The following is a 19,410-nucleotide window of genomic DNA, read 5'->3' on the forward strand; positions in this document are numbered from 1 at the left end:
TGTCTTCTTCAAAACAGATGTTTGAGGAGATACTTCTCTGTACCATTTTGAATATCACAATATCCTATGCAATCAACAACTTCACGACAGACGAAGTTCTGACCATAGCAGACAACTCAACAAGTGAAGCAGTCGGCAAACACCTCGCACAGATCCATACTGCAAACTATGTAACAGACATTGGAAGCACGAGGTTTACTGTTTTATTGTAACCTGCCATTGGAATATATCAATGGGGTTTCCATTCGAGTTCTCAAGCCTTAGAAATCGTTAGCAGCTACCAATTACGACAATTTGCAAGAAGACTGGACACACAAGGAATACTGTCAACATAAGAAAGTGAAGATACACCAAGGTGTTCAACAAATATAAAGCAGTAAATCATATTTCTGGATTATTCAAAAAGCAATAATATTTGTGTCAAATTTGCAGGTCTACGTCAAACATAAATAAATCCCACTGAAATTTAGATGAAATGTTGGGTTCGTCGGTGGGGGGGGGGGGGGTAATCGAAGAATTAAAGAAAATGCAGTTGCATTCTACAGCTTTCACCATTTGGAGGACCTAGATGCAGAGTTGGAACTTTGGTACAAAATATGGAAGGACAAGAAATTGAGTAGTGAAGAACTAAAACACCTTGTCGTCTTAAGGAGACTGAACTTCCTCTGGCTCTGCTGATACTGCTCGCCCAGTATGCAGAACGCTGAAGTATCCAGACATGCGGAGAGGACCGGTTAAACGGAATGGCTATGATGACCGACCCTTGTAGCTGATTTCAGAGCACGATAGACTGGTAACTAAGACTTTCGTGGTTCGAATCCTGCCCGGGAAGGAAACATTTTTTTTTTTCTTCCTTATTCAAATTTATTCCCAATACTTTTCGACTGCAGCGATATTTTACTTCTTAATTAACTTATTATTCCCAGAACATGAATTTTACCAGCTTAATTTCTAATGGCTTTCGAAATGGGCTACGTCAGCAGTCGAAACTACAACAATTTCAATAGATTACTCGCTATCTTGTGAATGCGCAGTGGTTCATTTCGGGGACTTTGATTATTCCGTCGGTCCGGTTTTTTTTTGTCACTACCGCACATAGAAAATTTGTGTTTGACAGAAGTTGAAAAAATTGTCATGAACCCAAGAAAATTACTTTTTCAATAATTATCAATTATTTGCAACTCTTCCACATTGCGATTTTTTCGTTTCATATTGTATTTGCTATTCTATTCTATTAATAAAATAAAAATTAATCAAAATATCAATTATTTACCTATCAATACAAATGTTTCTAGTTTATTATGTCTAATTCTTTCCCTGTAAGAGAGCGAGAGAGAGACACACAGGATGGAAGTGAAATAACAACAAAAAGTGTAATACCATATTGGTGGAAAGGCTGAGTCTAAGTTTTATCAGAAAAAATGTTCCCCCCCCCCCAAATGTTTAACACCCTATTCGGTAACTACTGGCAGTAGGATCGTGATTTCTGTCCATATCGATAGAAAATCTAATAAAGAATCTTTTAACCCCCTGGCGTATTTCAATAGCATGAACGGTTTCCGTAATTTAAAAAACACTAATTTCAAGCCACTCAACATGCGAGCAGACTGCAACGTCGTAGCGCTCGCGTATAGAGACAGACCTGAGTTCGTTGACCTCTCATCACTTTATTACGAGAAGAAAGACGGCGTTAGCAGCGATGTTGCAAGACTGAAACTTCCAACTTAATTTTCTAATTAACCGTGCATTTAATCACGAAACATAATATAGGTTTTCTATTCCTTTAATTGTACCCTATCGCCCCTTTCAATCTGCAAGGTTATTTCACTTCCACCTGCGTGCATCTATAAATATATATGTTTTGTGTTAATTATTTCAATAATAATTTCCATCAGCCATTATCGTATAACGTATATCATGAAACTAGTTATACTTTATTGCAGGCGTCAATGTTTAGGGAACGAGCGAAGCGACTTTCCTACTTTTCACGAATGCAGTAACTGCAGGCCTGTAACATTATAACGACATAAAACAGTTCGTAAAGAAATATATCAGACTTGTAACGATGGGTAGTTCAAATCATGATCTATGAAGAATAAGTTGCTACGACAGCAAATATTATTGCACAAAAAATCGTTTAATAATATTAATTATATGGAGTACATTGTGTTTTACTTGGCATGGTAATATCATTCTCTCCTTGACAACCTACATATTACCAGCAATAGTCCATCGTCGTGGAGCAACGCTTAGCATGTGAAATGAGCAGGCTCGCGTTCAAATCCTGGCTGGGACAATTTACCTGGCTGAGGTTTTCCTTCAACCCATTATGAGCAAATGTTGGCTAACTTTTGGCGCTGGTCTCATTTCGCTGGCATTATCACCTTCATGCTACATAAACATCAGAGTTAATGAAGCCTCGTAAAATAAACTAATTAAAATACCAACAATAAACTTCACACATTCATTCACGTAGGCTATCATTTCTTTACAACCAACACATTACCAACTTAAAATTAAAATGTTCTTATATACTCTGGTTAGGTACCAGTAAGACTGAACAGAAACTATCGCTCTCGGCTTCAACTCAAACGTTGAACTTTCCACTCGGGGATAAAATCTAATTTCACTCTGTTACTATTACTGGAGAAGGGTGGTTACAGAATAAAAACGGTACTTTTCTTCACAGAACATTCCACTTTTAAGCCTGAACAGTTTGTATTAATCATCTCAAAAGTAACTTCAGAGAACTTACCCTTATTTCAAATTCCTGTTTAATTTGCAAATCATATGCTGAATAAGATTTATATTATTTGTGAATCTAATTCATTGAGCGTTTCACCAGCACAAGAGACCTCGTTCTGATATTCGTTGTACTGAATGGGGATATACAGGGCTTTCATTTCAAAACTTCCCAGTCTAAATAACTAATTATTTAAATTGAATCCAAAAAAAAAAAAAAAAAACACGTCAATTTAGATATTAACGGGGAAGTCTGAAACCAGGTTTAATTGCATTTTAGATTTCACCTCCTACCCCCCAGCTTCCCCCACTTTGAAATTTGAAATGGCTCCCTTATATTTTTATACTTAAATATGAAAGAGTATTCAATTGTTTATACATTTCATTCATTTGTTTTCTATCGTTGGCTGGCAACCTGGATTGTTGTTATTGTTGATTAGAGCTGAAGAGAATAAAGCTACAAGACTATTGAGCATTTCATAATAGTTGTGTTTGTGTATTGAATTATTTTAAAATGGTGTATAGCCTTCAAGAGAAAACATAAATCATTCTTGTTGATTAAATTTAGGAAATTACACAAGAAAAGCAGTGTTTTCATCCTACAATCAACTGATAATAACAAAAATACAGGTTGTCAGGCGACGATAGAAAACAAAAGATGCGAAAACAAATGAATGTGGTGTATTAACAATTGAATCCTCTTTCATATTTAAGTATAAAAATATAGGGGTGCCATTTTATATTTCAAAGTGTGGTAGCTGGGAGTGGGGGGTGAAATCTAAAATATAATTAGGCCTGGTTTCAGACTTCCCCCTCAATATCCAAATTAACGTGTTATTTTGTTTAAATTGAATTCAATTTAAATAATTAGTTATTTAGATTGGGAAGTTTTGAAATGAAAGTCCTGTGTGTAAGGGGGGGGGGGTTCCATTAATTCGTCAACTTGTTCTGCGCGTTCATAAATCGCCAAAATATACAAATGCATAGTCTGCGTGAACATCAAGAACGTGTCCCGATCACAAATAAATATATGTAGGCTATTTAATAAAAAGTCATTCTAGTTCCAAGCGCGTCCAAATCTGATTGTTTCCACCCTCCCAGACGACGATGGATAATAATTATTAATAACATATCGCACTGCAATACAACACGACAAAACAACCACCCAAACTGTAACGAGATATCAAGTATTCGGTCACGGTTGCCTTCTCCAACCTTGCCAAGAAAACCCATACCTATCAAAGTAAAGACCACGTATATCAGAGCGACGACGGACGAGGCAATATTCCGCTGGCGGCTCTCAGAGTGGACGATACACAGGTGAGGTTCCTTACAGAGTGACGTGGTAGATTATAGTAAACTTAGAATTTAGTTAGAGCAACAGAAACAAATCAATCCTCGTCAATTATAGGACTGAACTTGGTACTTCGGTAATGTATTTAAAAAGTTGTACACAATTCGGGGTATTTTCCACGAAATCATGCTCCATCGGCTGATATCTAATTTCTATTCATTTCCTTGTTCTCTCATACTAGTGCTGCTCCAATCTCAGTTCTTGCTTCGTGGTGCAATGTGCAATTTATTGTACCACATTGCATTTGGAAATTGATTACCTCAATTTGGATTATTAAAAAATTGGCATTCGCGCTACCAGCTCGTGACTCCACATAGTTTCCAAATAAACCTCAAAACGCAGCCTCCCAGCAGCGGAGAAGGGTTCGACCTACACACGGATACTCAATATTCTCCCTATCTTTGTGAAATGAATTCCTCCACACAGGTGGTGTTTGTTCGAGTGACTAATCGAATCTTCAAAGCCCCGATAACTTCAGTCAACAATTACCAACAACACCATTTCAAGCAGATTTATTAAACTGCGCATGAGTAGGCCTACTGAAAAATCAGGACATTTTTAAACGGCGTTAAAAATAAAATTCCATACAAATAAAAGCATATATCAAGTTATATATAATATTTTCTTTCAAATGTTTCACTTCGGTTGCCCTAGTAACGTTTATTTTTTTATGATATACTTTAACTTGAAATAAATTTGTTTCTGTCACACAGGGGAGGATTTTATGGTATAAGGGGCTTGTCTAACTGCAGCTTCATCTTGAAATACTCCGGACATACATTTTTAGGCTTTCACGGTGAATGAAATACATACAGGGTGGAAGTTTACATCATCAGACCACCAAAAGGGTCGCCTACTCTGCAGCTCACTGCGTTACCAGTGCCCAGTGTTGCCACTACACATAAATGGAGAATACAATTAAAATGTTACTCGCGGATTAAAATAAAAGACGACTGGCCCTAACATAAAGTCTCGCCACTGCTATTGTATGAATCCACAATACTGTATATTATATCCATAAAAAATCCTATAATCTTTTTTGCCCTTTCTCCTTCACGGCTTCGTCTCATTCATTTTCCACAGTGACTGTGGGGACCTCCGGATTGCGATTTGTGCGACCCCATAAATCCGCCCCTGTGTCACATGCGAGTCTCATAATGTCTTGTACCCGAAGTCTGGCAACAAATTTGATAGATCAGATTTAAGGAAATTCCAATCTATGTGAAACGTCTAAACTCGACTTAAAGTAAAATGATACAACATGTAAGTGTGGAGGCACACTAAATAGAGACGGACCGTGTAGAAACCCACTTACACTTCTGTTTCCATGGTGATGTCAGAGTACACTTTTCATGTCGAAACTTTTCACTTTTGTACACTCAGAAACAAAATTTGGTCCGACTCTTACACAACATTCCCTGTCAGTATAACCGTTGATCGAGAGCGGAGGAGAGGGTTACGTTCTGGTGTCATTGGTGGCAGGATTTTTTTTACGTGAATTTTTGTTAAGACACCTGCGTCCGAAGTTTCATTTTGTTTGCTTCCGTATGTGGAATAATTATTTTTCATCTCTTGTGGGATTTTATTTGACTTGACTCAGCAGAGAAAAATAAAAAAATACTAATAATATTATATATAATTATGTATAGTTATAGTATATAATTATTAAGTATACACAATAAGTGAAATATTAATGAATTAGTGTCTTCCACAGTTTGAATATGCACTGCTTTATAGGAGGGGGAAGCCAGCTATAACGGCTGTGGAGATCATCGTGCTAACCATAACCATTCTGGTGGAATGATCGTACACCTCTGCTTCGGCATGTGGACGTGAGGACAGCAGTTAGCTGGTCGGTCTGGGCCCTTAAAGGGTTGCAACGCCACGGATTATTATTATTACCACCACCACCACCACCACCACGACTACTACTATAGGATTGAACGGGTTACATCAGCTTCTTGTCTATGCGGATGACGTGAATATGTTAGGAGAAAATACACAAACGATTAGGGAAAACACGGGAATTTTACTGAAAGCAAGTAAAGCGATCGGTTTGGAAGTAAATCCCGAAAAGACAAAGTATATGATTATGTCTCGTGATCAGAATATTGTACGAAATGGAAATATAAAAATTGGAGATTTATCCTTCGAAGAGGTGGAAAAATTCAAATATCTTGGAGCAACAGTAACAAATATAAATGACACTCGGGAGGAAATTAAACGCAGAATAAAAATGGGAAATGCCTGTTATTATTCGGTTGAGAGGCTTTTATCATCCAGTCTGCTGTCAAAAAATCTGAAAGTTAGAATTTATAAAACAGTTATATTACCGGTTGTTCTGTATGGTTCTGAAACTTGGACTCTCACTCTGAGAGAGGAACACAAGTTAAGGGTGTTTGAGAATAAGGTGCTTAGGAAAATATTTGGGGCTAAGCGGGATGAAGTTACAGAAGAATGGAGAAAGTTACACAACGCAGAACTGCACGCATTGTATTATTAGGAACATTAAATCCAGACGTTTGAGATGGGCAGGGCATGTAGCACGTATGGGCGAATCTAGAAATGCATATAGAGTGTTAGTTGGGAGACCGGAGGGAAAAAGACCTCTAGGGAGGCCGAGACGTAGATGGGAGGATAATATTAAAATGGATTTGAGGAAGGTGGGATATAATGATAGAGACTGGATTAATCTTGCACAGGATAGGGACCGATGGCGGGCTTATGTGAGGGCGGCAATGAACCTTCGGGTTCCTTAAAAGCCAGTAAGTAAGTATTACTACAGTATTTGGGACCCATGTTATCATTTCTCATAAATGAAACTCTGCTAGTAAGTTAGAGCGCAGGTAGGAATGACGGCTGGAGCTGTGCACACAATAGCACATTTTTCATTTTCAGGCAGGCCTAGGTACATTTTTCAATAAAATATTTGAAAACCAGTTTTCAATAACATCTGAATTAATTTCATCGGCTTCAGCGACCTCAAACATACAGAGTACCCGCCGGCGTGCAATTTCATTATGCTCTTCCCCGTGACGACCTGAACTCCGATCCAGAAACGTCGTGTATTTCGTCCAAGTAAACAATCTGGTACCGTACCGTATCCTGAAATTAGCGCCCCTTGTTATTATCCTGCCACAATTCTCTGCGTCTTCTTCATAGGAAAAGTCGTATCTCTTCAAGTTTAAGTAGTAGTTCGTTCATTCTTGACGAAATTGCTTGTTTATAAAATGTACACTTATCTCCAAACCAAATCGCATCAAAATTATCATTTTTTTTTTTAACTTGGAGACATTTTGTTACCAGGCCCCCGTGCACAATTATATTGTCGGACCATCGGATCTGTGCCCCTTCAGCGCTGTCGTCGTTCTTGGAAAAGTTAACGCTGTACTCACTCCATTCCATCCGCTTTCCTCCCACCACGTTAAACAGCAGGCCACGAACCTTGCCGAATAGGAATGTTGCCAAACTTCCGTCAAACGATGTCATAAATAACTGGTCCTCCATGCTACAATATCATTTCCTTCAATCAAAATACATCTTGTATTTCTACATTTTTTAAACCTAAATCCCATGTCTCGAATCACTTTCCGTAGTTTTTCCCTCCAACCTTGGAAATTATTACTTCTCTCGCAAGCTTCAGTAATTTCTTCAATGTTGAAACTTCTTTCTGAACGGTATAAAATTCTTGTACCTTTCTTCTTAAAATACATCGGTTCATATCATCTACAAGAATTAAAAGTTCCCTTGGTCTGTTCTTCTCTGGTGATCCTAGCTTTTCATCTCCTGCACAGACTCCCTCTCTCCTGATTTTCTTTATTAGGAGTTCTGACCTGCCTATATAAATTACATAAAAGTTGTATTATTAGAATTAGTTAAGTAAGTAATTTTAATACGTAATCAATTGAAATAAAATAAGCCTCACCTGTGATATCAGCTGCTCTTTTCGTTGCCTGATTTATAGGAAACAGATATTGACCTGTTTGTTTCTCTTCATCGCAAAATACTATTACGTACTTGCTTAATAATATTTCTTTCGCCACTCCGTGCTACAGTATTCATGTTGAGTCGACAACACTGGACTGCAAGTGCAAATATTGTAAACTGTCCCGTAAAAAGGCCAAAATTGTGAGTAGTGGGGGACAGAAAGGGAGAGAGATAGAAAAGAGACAGATAGGAATGCAGGGAGAGAAATGAATTACCGAAGCTGAGAAGGAATTGTATTCTTCACCTGACACAATTAGGAACTTAAAATCCAGACGTTTGAGATGGGCAGGGCATGTAGCACGTATGGGCGAATCCAGAAATGCATATAGAGTGTTAGTTGGGAGACCGAAGGAAAAAAGACCCTTAGGGAGGCCGAGACGTAGATGGGAGGATAATATTAAAATGGATTTGAGGGAGGTGGGGTATGATGATAGAGACTGGATTAATCTTGCACAGGATAGGGACCGATGGCGGGCTTATGTGAGGGCGGCAATGAACCTTCGGATTCCTTAAAAGCCATTTGTAAGTAAGTAAGAGAAGGAATTAGATGAATTACCGAGGCTGAGAAGGAATTAAAGTTCAGTTCGCATATCTTACGGGGGCACAGATCCGATGGTCCGACTATACTCATAGTTACCGGCATTTTCCAGTAATCCCATAGCCCTTGTAGTTCCAACGATTTGTTTCTTGACTAACGCATGTTGTTCCTTTATGTAACGATAAGCACTAGAAAATATTGCAGCAAAGGACTGTACTCCACGTGAAGTCGCTTATGAAATATAATTATTTTACTCGAGAAACTTCTTGAATCTGATTGGCTGGGGCAAAAATACTATTGGTGCGATAGCCTAAGCGATCAAACTTAGATCATTGTTAAGATCTGAGCTCATTTAACAATATTACCTATTAACCCTTAGAAGTCGTGATGAAAATCTCTAAATCAGCGTTTTGCAGTAAACATGTTGGAGCGAGGAGAAGTCATGCTCGCGTTATGCTCATTCCAGGCTCCCCATGAAGACACACGGTGTGGCCGCGCTGCTGCTGCTGCTGCTGCTGGCGGCGGCGGCGCCGGGACTCGCGCAGCAGATGAGTCCCATGCAGATGCTGAACACGGCGCGCCTCATGGGCTGCCGCCTCGCCGGCAAGGACAGCGGCATCGACGCGCAGTTCGCCAAGGCCATGCTGGGCATGTCGGACGGGGCCGCCACGCGGCGCTGCATGCTGGGCTGCGTCATCGGCTGGCTGCACGCCGGCTCCAACTTCGTCCTGTGGGAGACGGGCCGCGACATCGTGCCCCGGCTGCCCGGGCACCTGCTGGGCAAGATCCAGGACCTGGTGGGCGGCTGCGTGGCCTCCGCGCTCAAGGCGCAGAAGAAGTGCTCCATCCTGTCCGCCGTGGCCAGCTGCGTCGTGGACACCGAGAAGAAGAACGTGGTCACGTGGTTCCAGAAGACGTTCATGCCCTGGCTGCCGTGCTGGGACTTCCTCAAGGGCGCGATCCCCTTCGTGCGATTCTTCGACAAGACGGTGGCCAACATGCGCGACAGCTTCATGCAGCGGATCGTGGGTGCGATCCGCGGGGACGGGGGCGCCACCTTCCCGCAGTCGTCGGCACGCGACAAACCGGCGTCCACACCGGCGCCTGTGCCGACGCTGCCCAGTCCTGCTGCAAATCTGACTCAATGAGTGAACGTCTGCTGCAAACCAGCCGGACTCCACTTTCCACGCGTTCTTCCTTGGATGGGTGAGAAGTAACTGTCTTTTGAAAACCACTGATAAATTTTGTAAATATTAATGTATTGGCATGCAGCAAAATATATTTTGGTCTTCACAGTGGTAGAGTTTAACCCGTAAAGAAGTCATGCGTCAGAGAGCTCCCATTAGTATTCCAGGATCACGGAATCTGTGGTAGATAGTGGTACAAGTGGTCGTTCCTCGACGTCCAGGACAGAGGGAAATGTGCGTTTCGCGCACCCAAACTATTAAAATTGAACACGCCAGGTCGCTCGTGAAAGTGGCCTAATCCGCCACGCAATCCGAACTCGTGAAAGCCGCATTAACTACAGACGGAAGATTGTGCCACGGGATGGGAGAGAGAGGAGGTTTATCGCAACAAAGTACAAACTCTGAATCGCAACCCGGTGAACAATGCTGGTACCTACGTGGAATTTTAATGTTGCACACAACTTCTACCATTTTACTGTGTACAGTAAATTAATTTAATCGATTAAAAGATAATGACAATTTTCAATGGGCACTTTACTTTTCGCCAACCCTGCAATGTTACTTATCAGACTAAGAACTTCAAAATCCGCAATTTTACACATCATACTGTTAAATTATCTCCACAGAACTCTGACATTTCACATCAAAGCTAAATAAACAGAACAGCATTAACTGCGTGAAATAAGAATTCCGTTGCATTTTATGATGCACCCTACGGCACCAAAAGAAGGAACGCTAGAATATGTTACAATACAACCTGGGTTACGTTATGTACTCATTACTTTTAGGGCATAAATTTCGCTCTCCAATGTTGGTATGACCAAACTAATTACAGTATACCGGTACATTTAATACCATAATACAAGTTTTAAACCTGTGCCCTATTGTCTACGTGCCAAGCATGCAACAACGCTATATCTACTGCGACATTTCTGAACTGCTCATAGCACTCATCATCAAACCAGCCCGAGTGATCACAAGTTGAGGTCGTTCCCTTGAACTGTCAACCTGGCGAAGCTGAGGAACCGAGGACGGCTTAAAAGCTATACGAGCCTCAGTAAGAGTATTACTACGAGAATCAACGAATGAAATGTTTACATTCGCATTATCTTCTCCTATTTTAATTCCGAAACATAAATACTGCGATGGAGAGCAGTTTATTGCAACAGTATCCTGACTTGGTTCTGGAGTACGTGGTCAGTTCACTCAGCGAGCGGTGTGGACGCTGTGATGCATATTCACTTTGCACTGCTGTGCATTTGGACGCTCCATCAGGGCCTCGGAGCTGATACCGCCCACACCTGTCGGATATCGCTCCATACTCTTCGCCAGCAGGTGACCGAAGGTAAAATTGCAATTGATCCTGTGCAGAAGAACCATGAACGTGTCACCCTAACAAAATATAAACCTGACCCTGGTCGGCTTTGATAACGGCGCACCGATGTATTAGGAACTAAGTGAATGCTTCGTCCACCCACAACCAATACATGTTCCAGGGTAAGAGGCAGCTTATGAAAGAGAAACTAAACGCCTGTGACAGAATTTGCCCTAATCCCTCAACAGCATCCGTACAACTGCTGTGAAGCTGAGGCATCATAGTCATCTAAGAAATTCCAATAAAAGATTCTATAGGCCTACTCATAAAATTATTCAGTGTACAGATTCCCTCTGTATTTTAGCCTTTATTGATTCTAATTCGATTTTTACATATTGAGATTTTTTGTCGCCAATGCTTTTGGTCAAATCCATGAAACACGTATACAAGTCACTCCATACTCATATCTAGTGAGGAATAAAAAAGTATTTCATCTAGTCATTACAAAGCAAGAACATTTGTTCTAAGGGTTCTTTAAGAACAAATACAAGAAAGCTTCTGCTCCAGGCACACAGAACAGGTCTTCCCGATAGCACTGCATGTCGGGAATATGCAGAGTGAACCGTAAGTAGTGACGATTCCGGGGGTTATTCTTTGAAATATTTCGAGTTTAATACAATTTTTCTCATTTTTGCTTCTGTTGTGCCCAAGGATTATGATAAGCAATCATAACTCTGTTATGACCATAAGCAATATATTTTCACTTTATTTTAAAGTAATGAAATCGTACTTATTAAAAGATTCAAACATGCCTTTACAATGCGAGAGCTCGCTTCCTGTTTCGACAGATTACAGAGCACAGTTTAGCTAACTCATCAAAGTCATAGTCCAGTCCTTGAGCCAGGTAGAAATGCGTACGCTTGCATTTTACTCGTAGCACGAAGTCAGTCTTAGCAACAGCTGACATATAACGTGCAGCGTCTCTCGCGAGACATCAAATTCTATTGGTTACTGGCAAATCTAAAACAGAGATTCAGTCGCGAGAGTTCCTTAAATCCGTATTGTTCTAAGTGACGACCGGAAACGCCGATTTGAAAGAATGGTTAAGAATCAGAAGCGCGGTGTTCAGTGAATGCAATGCCGTCTTTTTAGAAGATTCGCGGGTAAAACAGCGTCACTCTGTCACGTCACAAAGGACGCGGTTCGAGAATTGATAAAAGGACATGAAACGTCCAAAACGCGGTCATTAGTTATTGGTCAAGATAGCGGTCATGAAGTAACGCTCGTAACTTCCCGACGTCCAGGAAGAAATCCAGAATATGGCATCGTCTGTGAACAGCACCAGGGTTCGCCCTACTATCTATTGCAAGTAAAATCATCAGTTCAATCTTTAGACTTTTCATGTAACTAGTTCATCTTGGTACTTCAGAATTAACAGAAAATTTCATACTTTCTAAATCATTCAATCTCAATATTTAATAATTTACTTGTAGTAACTTGATATTTTATTAATAAATTTAGTAATAGTGAATTTCTACACTTGTGATTATTTCGAAAGCCTGCGATCACATTCTAAGTAGGAATCCCTCCTATCCTTAAGCAAATACAGTTTATAAAGTATAACGCAGTGTCTGATTCGTTTGTGTTATCTTGATGGAGATTATAACTCGCGATTATCTCAAAGATAAGCCATCCGCCCTTGTCGTGGCAAGTGGCACGACAAAGCACTGGTGCCAGATATGATAGAGCTCAACAATAACTTTTGGTGTCAGATATAGCATAACAATAAATTAGGGTGTCAGAATTGGTACAATAAAATTTTGGTGTCAGATATGGTATAATAAATACTGGTGTCAGAATTAGTATAACAAAAATTGGTGTCAGAAATGGGCACAACACTTCCTTTCCGAGATAAAAATTGTTTTATATGAAACATTTCATAACACTGCTCTCTTAACTGACTGAGCATATTGGGAATTAAATCAATGGTTTTCCCAAAACACGCTATGAAATGTTTCATGTAAAACAATTTTTATCTCTAAAAGGAAGCAAAAACGAGCAAAACTGTATTAAACTTCGTTTGAAATATCCCCTGAAATTAATGACATTACTTACGGTTCACACTGTATAAACAACTTTCCGAACTTTAAACCACATTCCAATCACCTTGTACATAAATGTTTATGAAATAAAGCACATTTATTTATTGGCATCTCTGCTTTGAATACGATTACCCGCTTACATATCATTCCTCGCGTGCTGAAGGAAGAGAGACGAAACAGATATTAGGGCATCTTAATAAAGATATAAGACACCAGGACTGATTTCATAGATGGCAGCTTTCACCTCGGAGTACTCCAGCAATCGATGCGGCGTGGCGCCAACTCCACCCACAGAGTTCAACGCCCGGTCGTTACCCAAGTCCATTCATAAACTGCAACACAACACGCGGTGCAACGCCTCACCAACCCTTTGGATTGGATCAAAGTCGCACTATTCAGGGGAAGAAGAATAACGTGCAAGCAAGACAGTGGAATGTTCACCTGAGGTTTAATTGCCAATTCCTTTCGTTTTGGAGCCCCGTCCATCTCCAACACGCGCTCCTTATGTTATGGCACAGTGAAGAACATATTCCAGTGCCCAAAAACTAATCCCTTCAATTCCTAATCCCCTCTCCCTCTTCTAACCCCTTCACAATCACTCTTCGTCAGGCGTGATCTTTCCTCTTCTCTCATTCCTTCATTTTCTAATCCTCTCTCCCTCTTCTAACCCCTTCTCATTAACTTTTCGTCAGGCGTGGTCTTCCCTCTTCTCCCATTCCTTCAATTTCTAATCCTCTCTCTCTCTTCTAACCCCTTCTCATTCACTCTTCGTCAGACGTGGTCCTTCCTCTTCTCTCATCCCTTCAATTTCTAATCTCTCTCCCTCTTCTAACCCCTTCTCATTCACTCTTCGTCAGACGTTGTCTTTCCTCTTCTCTCATCCCTTCAATTTCTAATCCTCTCTTCCTCTTCTAACCCCTTCTCATTCACTCGTCAGACGTGGTCCTTCCTCTTCTCTCATTCCTTCAATTCCTAGTCCCCTCTCTCTCTTCTAACCCCTTCTCATTCACTCTTCGTCAGGCGTAGTCCTTCCTCTTCTCTCATTCCTTCAATTTCTAATCCTCTCTCCCTCTTCTAACCCCTTCTCATTAACTTTTCGTCAGGCGTGGTCTTCCCTCTTCTCTCATTCCTTCAATTTCTAATCCTCTCTCCCTCTTCTAACCCCTTCTCATTCACTCTTCGTCAGACGTGGTCCTTCCTCTTCTCTCATCCCATCAATTTCTAACCCTCTCTCCCTCTTCTAACCCCTTCTCATTCACTCTTCGTCAGACGTTGTCTTTTCTCTCATCCCTTCAATTTCTAATCCTCTCTCCCTCTTCTAACCCCTTCTCATTCACTCTTCGTCAGACGTCTTTCCTCTTCTCTCATCCCTTCAATTTCTAATCCTCTCTCCCTCTTCTATCCCTTCTCATTCACTCGTCTTTCCTCTTCTCTCATCCCTTCAATTGCTAATCCTCTCTCCCGCTTCTAACACCTTCCCATTCACTCTTCGTCAGGCGTAGTCCTCCATCTTCTTTCTCCACGTGATATCCATTCTAAAATTATCTAGGACAAACTTTCTTCTAATATTCTTTTAGCAGGTTCATAACTTTGAAGTAACTTTAAGCATATAATCTATTGTCGAATTCTGTAGTCCCATTTTCCCTGTATAATTGTATTCATAATTTTATCTCCCTTTGATATCATTGCTGATCTCCGCCAAAAATCCATCCCTGTTGTCAATAATTATTCTTGAGTATGACTTCGTGCCTTCAAGTTCCAAATTTGTGATCCATATGTATTTATATTTCTAACTATTCTACTATTTCTAGCTAGACAAAACAGGTTACAACTTGTCAATAGAATTCAACGTTTCAGGATACCAAACCGATGTTACGGTACATCCCCAGAGGAAGAAGATCTGTGGTCGACCATTCCGAAGATGGTGGGAGACATAAAGGGGCCCATACACTTACAAATCTGGCTCGCGAGCCCGGCTCGGGTTTCTATAAAAGGACCCATACACGTTCGAGTTTGGGTCGCGAATCCGGCTCGGCTCGCCTCGGGTTCCAATGATCCAAACTTGTACGCGTGGGGCGCCACGAGCTTTGGGCTCGTCAGATCGTACGTGTGTTGGTGGTAACGAGCCAGACTCGTGTATCCACACGTGATGCGAGTACAATGAAAAAATGTACATTATGAAGAGTTATGACATGGGGCAACTTCACCCGGATTACACATAAGCGAAGCAATATTTGACACCGTATTGTTAGCAATAAATCTGTCATAATAATTTCCCCACCTGAAAGTCAATACTTTTTGTATCACACACACTCTCCTCCTCTCTAGTTAATTCCCTCATAAACAGAAGTTGGTTCTTTACATATTTCTTTTTCTTTCTTTCAATTTCGACTTAAGGTATTCTTCAATAATAAAATGTATACAAATCCTCCAAAACGATGTAATTCGGTAAAACACAAGTCTTTTACGGAATAGATCTCTCATCACTACTGTTTAAAAATGTTATGTTATAAGCACATTTCCTCTTTGAGTTGTATTTAATGGCATAAGGATCAAGTTTAAATCTCCTTCTTACTCAGTGCTGAGACGTCAGGAATCTGTCTTAACAAAATGCGTTGTAGACAGCCACAACATCCAGTGATCATTCTTTTAAAAAATATTAGAACTTTTATAAGGGATGTGTGTACTTGTACATACTCTTTTCAAAATATCTTTCTACGAAAGTGCATATTATATTTTCTTCCTTTTAATTTCGACCTGAAGTATCCTTCAGAAATAAAACTTATACAAAACCGTTCTAGTTAACACTTCACAACGATTTAATTTGTAAGGAACATAAATTATTTTGCAGAACACATCTCTCAAATCAGTATTGCTTAAAATGTTATGTTATAAACACATTTTCTCAATGAGTTGTATGTAATTTAGGAGATAAGGGCCGAGTTTTTTAATTCTTTTTTACTCAATGCTCTGAGATAGGCTACTGTATAAATCTGTCTTGACAAGGGTAAAGTATGTCTAATTTGTTGTAAACTGCCTCGACGTCCAATGACCATTCTACACCCAGGGATGCAGGACGATACACAAAAAGTTTATTATTATTATTATTATTATTATTATTATTATTATTATTATTATTATTATTATTATTATTATGGCAAAACTACGACAACACGCTCTTCAAAAGATCACGTATTTACAGGGACTACGTATTAGGGGATATTCTAATTTTGACTTATATGCAGTATCCGCGATCATTTTCTTACTGATTTACATCATTCATTGACAGTCGTACAGTACTACCCCATTATACAATACGTCAAAGTCATTTGAATCGGTCGTTGCAGAAAGGGGATAAGTCATAAAATCTTACTTTTGAGATAATCAATAAAAACTGTTTTCTTCTTCCAATACTGGAGTAATCATTATAAATATTTTTTCTTACTTTGTTTATGAATAGTGAAGTATAATACATCATGTTAGACATCTGATATCTCAAACACTTTTGTTTAAAGTTGTTTAATCGAACCATGACTTATCCCCTTTCTGCAAGGAATTGTTAAATATAAAAGAAAAAAATATATAAATTACAATTTTGGGCTAATGTAATATTTGGAAACTAGCTAAATGTTAATAATTACAACGATAACGATGTTTTGTGTATAATTACTACATTACTGTCACCATTTACATATATATATATATATATATATATATATATATATATATATTCATTTCAATCATTATTCCTACTACAGAAATGTACCAATATGTAATTTTATATCACAGTTTTAAATCAGAACTCTACTTTTAAACTAAAACTTAAAAACTGCATATAGGAGAACACAATAAAAATACACTAAAGTACTACACAAAATCATTTGTTTCAATTTTTACAGAGTGTATTGTTAGACGTTGGAAGCCACGTCGTCTGTAGATTCCTTGTCACAAGGTGGCCAGTTCTCTTCGTAAAAGGAAGTGTGTTCCAATGGAATGTATTGCCTCACTGTCGATACGTCTCCAAGTTTTTTTTTTTCGTATTAATGGGAATTTTCCCATTGTATGCTTTTGTGTAGGCATTACTATGCGTCCAGAACCTGGTTTTTTCATACAGAATCTGTGTTTCCTCATTTCACTACCAATGAACAAACTGGCAGTCACACATCCTGAATCATCTTTAGAGTAAACAAATTCACTGAATTGTGCTGAAGAAAACATATTCTTATCTTTCCCTTTCTTCCTCAGTCTGTCTAATGAGCAGGTGGTTTTCTTGTAATACTCTGGCCACCAGTATTTAAAATTCAAAATATCATCAGTAGTAACTGATTCTACAGAAAATCTGTTGTTTGTGTTTGCCTGGTGGATCAAGGTATTGTATTGGTCTGGCACATACTGTATACCCTGTCTGTCTTCCTTGGTTTGCGCTTCACTACACCAAAGTTGCGGTCACAGGGAAGAAATGAATGGCCTCGTTGTGGAAAATAATGATTGATTTTGTTAAATCTCCCCATTTGGGTCAGTGCAAGCAACAGTCGGATTAAGATATGATTTTTATTTTGCCCTCCACAGTTATCAGAGAAAAGATACAATTCCTTGACTGAAGAAGAGACATTATTTTCAATCTAGTTCAGAAGGAACACACTTCATTTGAAGATTTGTGGCCTATACCTTCATGATAGGAATAGAAGTGCGCCGTATGGTCTTTGAAATTGTGAATGTTGAAAATTATTGATGACCCAAAGTTGCGTCTAAACAAACAATGAGTAGTTTCTTACCCACATTGTTCTCCTGTCGTACGGGCTGCTACAGAATTCCCAATGGAATTGACGTTCCAATGCCTTCAGTTTATTTTTCTTATTTACATTTCTGCGGTAGTTAATTTCACTGCGTTTACGTTTACCACTAATAACACAGTTTTCTTCCCCTGGGTCACTTACTACTTCTAGCTTATCTGTCATTTTCCTGATCAGCTGATGGGCCGTAACTTATTAGATCCACGGCACTCAGTTGCGTCACGTCGTCGGTCAGTGCAGAAAGAAGGTAAGTCGCTGACTTGTCCCCTTTCTGCAATGACTGCACTGCTTATGGTACTCTGCTTTGCGTTAAGAATGAGCAAATTTGTCCCATTTCTGTATGGAAATGTGTGTCTAGGTCTGGAGAAAGCAATGGCACTCTTAACTCATTTTCGCGTTTTTCATGACTTATCCCCTTTCTGCAATGACCGATTCATTTACAGTACCGGTTTGTAGGCCTACTTAGTTCAGTCGGGAGAACGTCGGAAATAACGAGAAGAGACTCTGGAGACTGAGAAGACAAAGATTCAAGCTTTGATGTTGTTCGCAAGATGTTCAAATACCAAAAACATGTTGCGGAGATTATAGTCTTTTAAAGAAAGCACGCAACTCTCAGCACAAAAGCTCTATACATAAAATCAAAGAAAGTTTGTGATCTGACGTAGCTTTTAAAGTGCTCCTTCTTAGAAGCTGCTGCTTTCTGCAGGAGTCTCACAAGCTATAGTACACCACCATCCAATAAGTTGAAGATGAATATGGTTTTCACTGACTTTTGTTTTCAATAAATAAACTGGTATTGTATTCAATGTTTATTTTTCGGATCTATGTTATTATTGAGCGCTTGCTTACTTTTATGTTTGTGTATTTTCGAGAATAATAGAACTACAACATAATTTTAGTGATCTGTTTAGAAAAACAACCCAATACCAGGGACATACATAAATAGAAATTGAACATGTTTGGATACACATGAGTCTCAAACATTTAAAACTCTTATTCTGCAATCCAATACAGTCCTTTTGGTCTCTTGAAAAATTTACTCCACTGTACTTGGGAAGTTTCTCAATTCAGATACAGTTTATTAAAATGAGATATTTTAAACAGTTTCACGCATGAACAAAACAAAATTAAAATATGGGAGCTATGTAAGAAGGTTATTACAAACAGCTAACTGCACATTACATCGTATGTGAACTGAACATCGAACACGGGATCTAAAACAGAATATGTAACCAATTATCCTAATGATCCAGTTAATGGTTCGGAAAATATATTAAAATGAATTTTCGTTATGTGGGCTCAATTTTAGAAATAGACGGAGCTTCCAAAGTGAAAAGGAGAAGCGTACAAGAATAATGATAGAAAGGTAATTGATACTTAATTCTGTCTTTT

The 19,410-nt window shown here is 39.3% G+C and overlaps 2 protein-coding genes across 3 annotated transcripts in view; one reads left to right on the forward strand and one right to left on the reverse strand.

The window, feature by feature from the left end:
• Nucleotides 1-19,410, reverse strand: part of LOC138697000 (influenza virus NS1A-binding protein homolog A-like) — a 119,826-nt gene that overhangs the window by 87,501 nt on the left and 12,915 nt on the right. The window lies entirely within an intron of this gene.
• LOC138697001 (uncharacterized) lies at nucleotides 3,931-9,919 on the forward strand. The gene is made up of 2 exons (XM_069822588.1): nucleotides 3,931-4,062; nucleotides 9,088-9,919. The coding sequence occupies exon 2, from the start codon at nucleotides 9,095-9,097 to the stop codon at nucleotides 9,767-9,769; it is 675 nt and encodes a 224-aa protein (XP_069678689.1). The 5' UTR covers nucleotides 3,931-4,062; nucleotides 9,088-9,094; the 3' UTR covers nucleotides 9,770-9,919.

Source organism: Periplaneta americana, chromosome 3, assembly GCF_040183065.1.
Source record: "Periplaneta americana isolate PAMFEO1 chromosome 3, P.americana_PAMFEO1_priV1, whole genome shotgun sequence".
Taxonomy (NCBI): domain Eukaryota; kingdom Metazoa; phylum Arthropoda; class Insecta; order Blattodea; family Blattidae; genus Periplaneta; species Periplaneta americana.